At 44.0% G+C, this 12,123-nt stretch overlaps 1 protein-coding gene and 1 long non-coding RNA gene across 3 annotated transcripts in view; one reads left to right on the plus strand and one right to left on the minus strand.

Annotated features, from left to right (window-relative positions):
• Window positions 1-1,600: 1,600 nt before the first annotated feature.
• Window positions 1,601-12,123, plus strand: part of CD72 (CD72 molecule) — a 30,036-nt gene continuing 19,513 nt past the window's right edge. Inside the window, exon 1 of one of the 2 annotated variants that reach the window (XM_045374430.3) lies at window positions 1,601-1,774. In XM_045374430.3, the coding sequence (XP_045230365.2) occupies window positions 1,723-1,774 (52 nt within the window). In that variant the 5' untranslated portion in view covers window positions 1,601-1,722. The remainder of the gene's footprint in view (window positions 1,775-12,123) is intronic. The other variant, XM_045374431.3, reaches the window with a different exon arrangement.
• On the minus strand, window positions 1,669-4,150 carry LOC141408638 (uncharacterized). Its single transcript, XR_012424584.1, has 2 exons — window positions 3,914-4,150; window positions 1,669-2,327 (listed from the first exon to the last, which is right to left on the minus strand). It is a non-coding gene; the product is annotated as an uncharacterized lncRNA (long non-coding RNA).

A 12,123-nucleotide genomic window follows, 5' to 3' on the forward strand; every position in this document is an offset into this window, starting at 1 on the left:
TTCTGAACTTTTTGGCTATGTAAGCTAATGAATTCCTTTAAATTTTTTTTTTTTTTTTTTTTTTTTTTTTTTGAGACGGAGTCTCACGCTGTTGCCCAGGCTGGAGTGCAGTGGCGCGATCTCGGCTCACTGCAAGCTCCGCCTCCCGGGTTCCCGCCATTCTCCTGCCTCAGCCTCCTGAGTAGCTGGGACTACAGGCGCCCGCCACCGCGCCCGGCTAATTTTTTGTATTTTTAGTAGAGACGGGGTTTCACTGTGGTCTCGATCTCCTGACCTTGTGATCCGCCCGCCTCGGCCTCCCAAAGTGCTGGGATTACAGGCTTGAGCCACCGCGCCCGGCCTCCTTTAATTTTTTTTGAGACGGAATTCCCTTAATTTTTTTTTCACTCTTGTTACCCAGGCTGGAGTGCAATGGTGAGATCTCGGCTCACGGCAACCTCCGCCTCCCAGCTTCAAGCGATTGTCCTGCCTCAGCCTCCAGAGTAGCTGGGAATACAGGCATGCTCCACCACCCTCAGCTGATTTTGTATTTTTAGTAAACGGGGTTTCTCCATCTTGGTCAGGCTGGTCTCGAACTCCCGACCTCAGATGATCTGTCCACCTTGGCCTCCCAAAGTGCTGGGATTACAGGCGTGAGCCACCGCACCTGGCCTTTTTTTTTTTTTTCCTTAAGTCAAAGTTATGTTTTCTATCTCTTGCAACCATGAGTTCTGACTAATTCTGTGGGGGAAAGACCAACAGATCAGAGTCAGCTGAAGATGTTGAACCTCTGATGTCTTCACTTATTGCCCAATTCCTCCATGAGCCAACCTCCTCTGACTTAAATGTATTGTCATGCCATTTGGCCCTAAGATATTTCTGCTTAACGTGTGAGTTAATCAGATCTCTTGTCTAGCTTATACATTTCTAGAATCACATAGCCAAAAGGAGGCTGACAGATCTGGCCCAAAGTTACACCCACTGCAGGAACTGCCCTATGAGTATCTTCTTGAACACTTCCAGAAGCTGAACCTCTCCTTGGTAACGACCTCACTACCCTTCCAAGGACTCTCTTCCAATCTTTCTTATTGATAGAACTTTTAAAATTTGGAACCAAAGTCGGCTTCCTTGTTCCTTGTCTCACTGGTTCTGCCAATACTGGTCTGACAGCCCTGGAGGAATTGGGAGCTAGTCCTTACAAATGACCTAGGTTTTTTTTTTTTTTTTGAGATAGAGTTTTGCTCTTGTCACCCAGGCTGGAGTACAGTGGTGTGATCTTGGCTCACTGTAACCTCCACCCCACCCCTGGTTTCAAGCGATTCTCCTGGCTTAGCCTCCAGAGTAGTTGGGATTACAGGCGCCTGCCACCATGCCTAGCTAATTTTTTGTATTTTTAGTAGAGACGGGGTTTCACCACGTTGGCCAGGCTGGTCTTGAATGCCTGACCTCAGATGATCCGCCTGCCTCAGCCTCCAAAAGTGTTGGGATTACAGGCATGAGTCACCGAGCCTGACTCCTTCTACAGTTCTTTTACAGACTTTATTTGCAGCCTACTCATCGCCCCCTTTCGGCTTGATCCTTAAAGTGTGGCACTAAGAAGTGAAACTAGTACTGGGAACACATAGTGAGGGGTCATCTCTGACTGGGCGTGCTAAGTCTACCAGGCCTTTGTTTGTAAGGAATCAACTGTTTAAGTGAAGCGGTGTTTATTGTAAGAAGACACGGGGCAATCAGGAGGTCTAAATGGAATGGGAATCCCAGAACAGTGGCTATGGTGTGAGTAGACCTCTGCATGGTGAGTAGACCTCTGCAGACTGTTATTGGATCTCAGATCTCTGCAGTGCTGCGGACTGTCACGCGCGTCTGTGATGGTCCAGGGGGCTTCCGAGGTGATTGGGCAGTGTCAGTCTTCAGCTACTAAGCTGAGGAGATGTGGGAAGGAGTCGACCAAGGAACACTGGGTTTGAGCTCCAGGAGCTTTAGGAACGGTGGCGATGTGAGCTGGACAGTCCGACCTCCAGTGGGGGCCCACACAGACAAGGCACGGCCTAGGAGGAATCCCGGGCTGCGGGCATTCCGAGGCCCAGTGGCCAGGCTTTTGGCATTTGAAGCAAGGTCCATGAGGAGGTTTTGAAGGAGCCCCTGGGAACTGTGGCTTGGATGTTCTGAAGTTTTTGTATGCTGGAGACATGGTTGTGGGTTGTCTTACAGCGGAGGCAAGGAGCTGTAACTCAGAGATGTGTTGTCGCTTGGCTGCCTCTTCTCTTTTATTGTACACCTTGAAGGCAAGGTTAATTAAGTCCTGTTGTGGGGTTTGAGGGCCGGAATCCAATTTTTGGAGTTGTTTCCTAATGTCAGGAGCGGATTGGGTGATAAAATGCATATTAAGAATAAGGCGGCCTTCTGGCCCGTTTGGGTCTAGGGCAGTAAAGTGTCTAAGGGTTGCTGCTAAGCAGGCCATGAACTGGGCTGGGTTTTCATCTTTACCTTGGGTAGTTTCCTTTAGTTTGCCATAATTAACAGCTTTGTATGCTGTCTTTTAAAGCCCTTCAACTAGGCAGGAAATCATGTAATCTCGCCTAGCTATACCTGGGGAATCTGCCTGATAGTTCCATTGGGGGTCCTCTTAGGGAACTGCTCTAATGCCTTTCTGGAGGCCTGGCTCATGAAGCCGGCGTTTGTCAGTGTAAGATTGGGCTAGAGAAAAAACTCTTTCCTGTTCATCTGGGGAGAGGGTAGAAGTTAGGTGACGTTCAAGTCACTCCAGGTTAAATTGTAGGACAGAGTTAGATATCGGAATTCCTGTATATATTTACTGGGATCTGATGAGAAAGAGCCTAAACGCTGGCTGATTTGGGAAAGGTCTGATAGAGAAAAAGGCACATGTACCCAAACTATGCCTTCAGCTCCAGCCACCTCTCTAAGAAGAAACTTTTGGCCAGGTGGGGGAGAGCTAGTCGCAGAATGAAACTGTAAGCCACACTGGGTGAGGGGAGGGGAGGTAATAGAAAGGTTATAGGGTGGGGGAGCGGAGACTGAAGAAGAGCTGCAGCCTGATTCAGCCTGGCGGGGAGCGACCTGAGGAGGAGCAGTCTGGGGAGGAGGGGAAAGGTCCGATGGGTTGGTAGAAAAGGAAGATTCAAAAGACTCAGTGACACTTGGGATTGGGACTGAAGGGACAGGCGGGAAGGAAAGAAGGAGGATTTGGGACAAGTCGGATTGGGAACAGAGACTAGGGAGGGAATGAAGTGTGAAAAATGCCTGGAAGTACGGCACCTCAGACCATTTGCCCATTTTTCGACAAAAATTATCTAGGTCTTGTAGGATAGACAAATCGAAAGTGCCATTCTTTGGCCACTTGGAACTATTGTCGCGTTTGTATTGGGGCCAAGCGGTGTTGCAGAAGAAAATAAGGCGTTTAGGTTTTAGGTCAGGTGTGAGTTGAAGGGGTTTTAGGTTTTTAAGAACACAGGCTAAGGGAGAAGATGGGGGAATGGAGGGTGGAAGGTTGCCCATCGTGAAGGAGGTAAGTTCGAAGAGAAAGGTAGAGACACGGCACAGGGGGTGGTGAGCAGCCCTGGGCTGCAATGTGGGTGAGCAGCCAAAGCAGGCATCCCTGCAATTGACTTGCCACCAAGGGAATGTGGGTGAATGACCAAGGCAGGCATCCCCGTGGCGATCAGATACCAATGAAATGTGGGTGAATAATCAGGCAGGTGTCCCCGCAGTGATTAGACACCAAGGTAAGTCTGTCTTCTCGAGTCTGTGACCAGCGCCAGAGTTTTGGGTCCACGGACAAAAATGTGTCTCCTTTGTCTCTACTAGAGAGGAAAAAGAACTGGAATTGGAAGGACAGGGAGATTGAAGGGTAGCAAGAGAGGGAGATTGAAGGGTAGCGAGAGAGGCTGGAGAAGAGAGTGAAAAGACCACTTACCCAATTTGAAATTGGTGAGATGTTCCTTGGGTTGGTTGGTTTGAGGACCCGAGGTTGTAGGTGGATCTTCTCACAGAGTGAGGGTGAGGACAGGGGACCCGTCTCCTGAAGGAGTCCTCCTATCCTGGGTCTTCGGCACCAAATGTCATGCACGTCCGTGTGAAGAGACCACCAAACAGACTTTGTGTGAGCAACACGGCTGTTTATTTCACCTGGGTGCAGTCGGGCTGACTCTGAAAAGAGAGTCAGCAAAGGGTGGTGGGATTATCATTAGTTCTTATAGGTTTGGGATAGGCTGTGGAGTTAGGAGTAATTTTTTTGTGGGCAGCAGGTAGATCTTACAAAGTAGAATATTACAAAGTACTTTCTTAAGGGTAGGGAGGCTGTATTGTACCAAGTACATTCACAAGGATAGGGGAATATCACAAAGTACATTATCTCAAGGGCAGGGAGGGTGTATTGCCATAAAGTCAATTGATCAGTTAGGGTGGGCAGGAACAAATCACAATGGTGGAATGTCATCAGTTAAGGCAGGGACTGGCTATTTTAACTTGTTTTGTGGATTTTCAGTTGCTTCAGGCCATCTGGATGTATACATGCAGGTCATAGGGGAAATGATGGCTTAGCTTGGACTCAGAGGCCTGACAGGGACCTCAGTGACAGGAGTATGTGGGACTTCAGGATCCTGCTTCTCTAGTTCCAAGACTGAGATACCCTCTTCATTTCTGACCTTGTGATCCACCCACCTAGACCTCCCAGAGTACTGGGATTACAGGCATGAGGCACCGTGCCGGCCAGGAAGTTCTTAAGAAATTACTTATAGGTGGGGAGGGTCTTTGAAAGCTATGCAGCCAGGGCCCCTCCATCTTTGGCCCTGCTCTGCAGTCTCTCAAAGATGGGTTTAAACTTCCAGCCTAGTTTTGTTACAAGGAGGGAACAGATTTAAGCAATTCTCATTTCTTCATTTCTACTTCTTTTATTTATATTCAATTTCTTCCCACTTTGCTAACTTGCTTCCCTGTCCTTTACTGTATATTCTCTCTTAGTTGTTCTGCTTCCTTTTAACAGCTTCACATTTCCTCTTCTGTCTTGTGACCTCAGTTAAATGTTTAATTATAGAAATAACGTGCACGTGGTAAAAAAAAAAAAACCCAAATAGAACCAAAGGCTACACAACAGTGGTTCTCAACCAGGGGTGACTTTGTTCCCCACCCCCTCCAGGAAACATTTAGGGCATGTCTGGAAACATTTTTGGTTGTCACAACTGGGGAGGGGGTGGTAGTGGGAAGGGGTCAAGAATGCTGTTAAACAACCTACAAAACTCAGGTCAACTACCCACAATAAGGAATTTCTCACCCAAAATTTATAATGCTGAGGGTGAGAAATCCTACCGTAGGGGAAAAAATAAAAGTAAAAGGCTCTCTTCCCCCATCCCCGTTCCTACTCCAAGTCATAGTTCCCAGAGGTAACTCCTTTTAACGCTTCCTGGCTTTAAGTGTGTTGGTGATTTGGTGTTTGTTAATAGTAATACTTAGACTTCTCACAGCAAGGGAATTCTAGGAAACTCTAGTGAGTTTCTCTATTCCACACCTCCTCTGACAACTCCAGCTATAGGTGACAAACTTTAAGTGGGCTCCTCTGGGCTCCAAGCAGAGAGAATTCCTTGCAGACAAGGTCTGGAAAATAGCCTCAGAGCCAGAAACAAGGACTTTCAGGAAGAAAGCGAGTCTCAGAGACAGCCTGCTTCTCAAGGACAATCATAACTCTTCTGGGTCTTAACTCTCAGCAAAACTAATGGTGGATTTAATTTCTCAGCCCTTGAGGCTGGGAGAATGCAGAAAAAGCAGAGGGCAGAGGAACCTGCTGACAGAGACAGCTGAATCCCTGACAGAAAAAATGAGAGCCTGGAAGAGATACGTGTGAAGCTCAAACACAAAAGATTTCCTTGAACTAGAAAATGTGATCGCAGAACTAAAAAATTCCATTGATAAATCAAAGGAGAGGACAGTCATTGCTGAAACCCCAAAAATAGGTCTAGAAAATTAAATAGAGAAAAATGTCTCAACATCTAGCACAAAAATATAGAATTGCAAATATGTGGTAGAAGGTAGGAGCCTGGAACAGATACAGTAGACTTAACCTGCAAATGCTGTGGGTTCCAGGAGAAAAAGGAACAAGAGAGGAGAGGTCATAATTAAATAATAGATGAAATTTCTCTAAGCTGAAGAAAGACTGAAGTTTTGCCGGGCGCGGTGGCTCAAGCCTGTAATCCCAGCACTTTGGGAGGCTGAGATGGGCGGATCACAAGGTCAGGAGATCGAGACCATCCTGGCTAACACGGTGAAACCCCGTCTCTACTAAAAAATACAAAAAACTAGCCGGGCGAGGTGGCGGGCGCCTGTGGTCCCAGCTACTCTGGAGGCTGAGGCAGGAGAATGGCGTAAACCCGGGAGGTGGAGCTTGCGGTGAGCTGAGATCTGGCCACTGCACTCCAGCCTGGGCGACAGAGCCAGACTCAGTCTCAAAAAAAAAAAAAAAAAAAAAAAAAAAGAAAGAAAGACTGAAGTTGCAGCTCCAGTTGAAACAAAAAGACACACACTCAGCTACATATGGCAAAAATTCCAAAACTCTAAGAATATAGGAAATCTTACATGCTTTCAGGCAAAAAGCAAGTTCTTTTTTCTCATCTGCAACCCTGAAAGTTAAAAGACCCCCAAATGGAATGTGGGCTAATGAAAGAAAAGGCCTGCAACCCATACCCAGCCAAGGAAGAAAAAAAGATTTGCAAAATTCACTGAGTACTTCATCTGAGAAATATTTTTGAGAAGAGACTCTAATAAACAACAAATGAATCCTAACAGAGACTTCAAGACAGGGGAAGAGAAGAGGCAAGAAACCAGTGGGGAGCAACGAACCATGTCTGTTTATGAGGTGTAACATATATGCTAAATAAGGACTCTTGAAACAGATGGAACACTATAAGGGAAATTCTAATAAGGACTAAATTATCTCATTAAAACTGTGGAGTCAGGCGTTGGGGATAAGGGGAAGGTAAAAGTGTTCCAGAAGTCTAAGGCAGGGAGAGGTGGGGAGGAAAAAGGGGAGAAAGGAAGGGAAGTGAAAGTAATCTAAAGATCACATTTTGGCCAGACGTGGTGTCTCACGCCTGTAATCCCAGCACTTTTGGAGGCCGAGGCGGGCGGATCACCTGAGGTCAGGAGTTCAAAACCAGCCTGGCCAACATGGCGAAACCCCATCTCTACTAAAAATACACAAATTAGCTGGGCGTGGTGGCGGGCACCTGTAATCCCACTACTTGGGAGGCTGAGTCAGGAGAATCGCTTGAACCCAGGAGGTGGAGGTTGCAGTGAGCCAAGATCGTGCCACTGCACTCTAGCCTGGGGAACAAGAGTGAGATTCCATCTCAAAAAAAATAAAAAATAAAAAAGATTACATTTTATTGGGATGGGGAGGAAGTAGAAGATAATTAAAGTGTTCTGGAAATAGCAGCTGTTGTTTTCATACACTAGAAGAGTCATGTGTATCTATCTGAGAGCATTCTATTAATAGAATGACAAACTCCAAATTAATGAGGAGAAAGAATGAATGAGTAGTAATTTAATCTAGCAAAGATTTAAAAAAGAAGAGTTAACAATAATATAAAAAGCTTTAAAACAAGTAAGATGGAAATAAGAAAATCAAATACATCACTCATTACAGTAAATACAAGTGGACTGAAATCTACCATCGAAAGACTGTCAGATTTTGTTGTAAATCAAATTTAGGTACACATTACTTAAGAGAAACACACTTAGGATGGGTGTGGTGGCTCACGCCTGTAATCCCAGCACTTTGGGAGGCTGAGGTGAGTGGATCACGAGGTCAGGAGATCGAGACCATCCTGGCTAACATGGTGAAACCCTGTCTCTACTAAAAATACAAAAAATTAGCCAGGCACGGTGGTGGGTGCCTGTAGTCCCAGCTACTCAGGAGGCTGAGGCGAAATAATGGTGTGAACCCAGGAGGCAGAGCTGGCAGCGAGCCGAGATAGCACCACTGCACTCCAGTCTGGGCGAAAGAGCAAGGCTCTGTCTCAAAAAAAAAAAAAAAAAAAAAAAAGAGAAACACACTTAAAGTGATAAAGTTTTAAAACAAAGACATGGAAAGAGATACCAGGCAAATATTAAATGTTATTTTGAAAACCAGAGGCTATATACAATCCCTGACTTACAATGGTTTAACTTAGGATTCTTTGACTTTACGATGGGTTTATCAGGGTATTAAATATATTTTCAACTAACATTACTTTCTACTTATGATGGGTTTTTGGAACATAGTCCCATCCTAAGTCAAGGAACATCTGTACTGATATCAAACAAGAGAAATTTAAGTTACGGGCTCGGGGAGGTGGGAGAAGAGTGCCTGCAAAGGGATAGGAGGATTTGGGGAGAGATAGGAATGTTTTGTATCTTAATTGTGGTAATTACACAACTGAATACGCTTGTCAAAACTCATAGGCTTGTACACTTGAAACAGATCAATCTGTTGTATATAAATTACAATGCAATAAAACTGGTTTAAAAAAAAGAATGAAAATACCATGTTCGCAAAATAAAAATGTGAAATGAGAAAACAGCATAACATGAGAAACCCTCTCAATTACCCTGTATCATATATTTCACTGTCAAAAAGATAGCAAGCTTTAAACAACATATGCACAGGAAAAATAAAGAGAGCACTTATTTCAAGAAATTATGAAAAGAGTAAGAAAAGAAATCAAATCAGAAAATAATAACTAAAGCTAACACTAATTAAATGAAAAAAAAAAAAAAAAACTAAAAAGGCCCAGGCACAGTGGCTCATGCCTGTAATCCCAGCACTTTGGGTAGCCGAGGCGGGAGAATCACTTGAGCTTAGGAGTTCGAAACCAGCCTGGGCAACATGGTGAAACCCCATCTCTGGGGAAAAAAAAAAAAAAAATTACAAAAATTAGCCAGGTGTGGTGGTGTATGCCTGTAGTTCCAGCTACTTGGGAGGCTGAGATGGGAGGGTAGCTTGAGCCCAGGAGGTGGAGGTTGCAGTGAGCTGAGATTGCACCACTGCACTCCAGCCTGGGCAACAGAGCCACACCCTGTCTCAAACAAACAAACAAACAAACAAACAAAAAAAAAACCTAAAAAGGATAAATCAATCCAAAAAAATTGTCTTTTAAAAGAGCTATTAAGGTTGGGCACAGTGGCTCATGCCTGAAATCCCGGCACTTTGGTAGGCCAAAGCAGGCGGATCACCTGAGGTCAGGTGTTGAGACCAGCCTGACCAACATGGTAAAAACCTGTCTCTCCTAAAAAATACAAAAATTAGCAGGGTGCGGTGGCAGACACTTGTCACCCCAGCTACTTGGGAGGCTGAGGCAGGAGAATCGCTTGAACCCAGGAGGTAGAGGTTGCAGTGAGCCGAGATGGTGCCACTGCACTCCAGCCTGGGCGACAGAGTAAGGCTCTGCCTCGAAAAAAAAAAAAAAAGAGCTAATAAAATAAACCTCTTGCAAGCCAAATTAAGGGGGGAAAAGAAAGATTAAATAGACAAGATTAGTTATGAGAAAGAAAACATTCTTACAAATAGAGGAGAAAATTGAAGAATTATAAAACAGTACAACTGAAAATCAACCAATTTGAAAATAGAGGAAATGGATATCTTTCAAGAAATATACAAATTACCAAGAAAATTGACCCAGGAGAAAGAGGAAAGCTTGAATAGCCCAACTTATTTTAGAAAAGACTGCCACAGGAAGGTGATGAGAGACTCCTTTTGGGAAATACTGCATTCACATGGCACCAGATACGAGTTTTTTCTAACCTTAAATAATTTCTATGCCAATGCCATTTATTTATATATATATATATATTTTTAGTGGAGTCTGGCTGTGTTGCCCAGGCTGGAGTGCAGTGAGTGGCACGATCTCGGCTCACTGCAAGCTTGGCATTCCAGGTTCATGCCATTCTCCTGCCTCAGCCTCCAGAGTAGCTGGGACTACAGGTGCCCGCCACCATGCCTGGCTAATTTTTTTTTTGTATTTTTAGTAGAGACAGGTTTTCACCGTGTCAGCCAGGACGGTCTCGATCTCCTGACCTGGTGATCCGCCCACCTTGGCCTCCCAAAGTGCTGGGATTACAGGTGTGAGCCACCGCACCCAGCCGTTCTATGCCATTTAAACTAGTCAAGAGTGAGGTGGAGCTTGCAGTGAGCCGAGATCGCGCCACTGCACTCCAGCCTGGGCGACACAGTGAGACTCCGTCTCAAAAAAAAAAAAAAAAAAAAAAGAGAAAACGAAGAAATGCTCCCAGATTTAATGTGTAAAGCTACTACAACTTGATACTATTCCCAATAAAAACTCTAAGTAAAAAAGAAAAAGAGGAAAACTGCTTAAATATAATGAAGACTAGTTATTAAAACCTAAAAGCAAATATGGTTCTAAATGGTGAAACACTGAACCACTTCAATTAAAATAAAAATTTAGACAGAGCTGCCTGCTATTATCCTTATTATTTGACATATCTTGGAAGTTTTACCAAATTTGGTAAAACAAGACAATGAATTGTTACACTCATCTGAAAAGAAATTATAATATTATCTTTTTTGCTGCTGACATGATTGTACCAGAAAAACCAAAAGACTAGTTAAAAAAAAAAAAAACCATGGTAAAAAACAATATAATTTGGTGGGCTGACTGTATACAAGATAAATATAATGAAAATAAATTGTTTTACTCTAGCAATAAGCATATTGAATTGAAAATGGAGTGGCTGGGCGCGGTGGCTCAAGCCTGTAGTCCTAGCACTTTGGGAGGCTGAGACGGGCAGATCACGAGGTCAGGAGATCGAGACCATCCTGGCTGACACGGTGAAACCCCGTCTCTACTAAAAAATACAAAAAAACTAGCCGGGCGAGGTGGCGGGCGCCTGTAGTTCCAGCTACTCTGGAGGCTGAGGCAGGGGAATGGCGTAAACCGGGGAGGCGGAACTTTCAGTGAGCTGAGATCCGGCCACTGCACTCCAGCCTGGGCGACTGAGCAAGACTCCGTCTAAAAAAAAAAAAAAAAGAAAATGGAAGCAGTTTCAATTTAGAGTTACAAAGTTATAAAATTCTTAGGAAAATATATAGATAATGAAGCTACTCAGAAAAAAAAAATTCTTGGGATAATAATGATAGCCACCATAATGCCATGAACTATTCTTGGCACTTTGTATCAACTCAATCAAGCCTCACAACATCCTCTTGAAACAGATTACTATTATTATTATTTTGTATTTTTTTTGTAGAGATGGGTGTTTTGCCATGTTGCACAGGTTGATCTCGAACTCCTGGGCTTAAGTGATCCACGTGCCTAGGCCTCTCAAAGTGCCAGGATGCAGTGTGAGCCACTGCGTCCAGCCACTATTATTATTCTTATTTTATAGAAGAGAACACTGAGGAACACACAGATTAAGTGATTTAGCCCCAGATTACTATTAATAGCTGGTAAAATCTCAGAGCTGGGATTTTGAACCCCGGGCAGTTTAGCAGATACTTCCCTTGTAACGACTATGATGTAGTACGTATATTTACTTATATTTAACCAAGAAACACGTAAGTATTCATATGAATAAAGTTATACAGTAAAATATTATTAAACACTATAAAGCAAGATGGGAACAAACAAAAAATTAACCATATCCTTTTGGGAAGAGAAAAAATCATAAAAAGTGTCAGTTCTCCAAAAATTAAAGTGTATAATTCCAATTAGTAAAACAAAGAACAAGCAAAGAAAAAAATATTTTTTAAAAATACAAAGATTTTGATAGGAAAATAGTGAGAAAAAAATAGTGAGAGAAATTCACTTTACTGGCCAGATGCGGTGGCTCACGCCTATAATCCCAGCACTTTGGGAGGCTGAGGCAGGTGGATTACCTGAGGTCAGGAGTTCAAGACCAGCCTGGCCAACATGGCGAAACCCCTTCTCTACAAAAATACAAAAATTAGCCAGGCGTGATGGCACATGCCTGTAAGTCCAGCTACTTGGGAGGCTGAGGTAGGAGAATAGCTTGAACCTGGGAGGTGGAGGTTGCAGTGAGCTGAGACATGCCACTGTACTCCAGCCTGGGCGGCGAAAGGGCAAGGCTCCCATCTCCAAAAAAAAAAAAAAAAAAAACAAAGAAAAGAAATTCACTTTC

The sequence above is a fragment of the Macaca fascicularis genome, chromosome 15, assembly GCF_037993035.2.
Source record: "Macaca fascicularis isolate 582-1 chromosome 15, T2T-MFA8v1.1".
Lineage (NCBI taxonomy): Eukaryota > Metazoa > Chordata > Mammalia > Primates > Cercopithecidae > Macaca > Macaca fascicularis.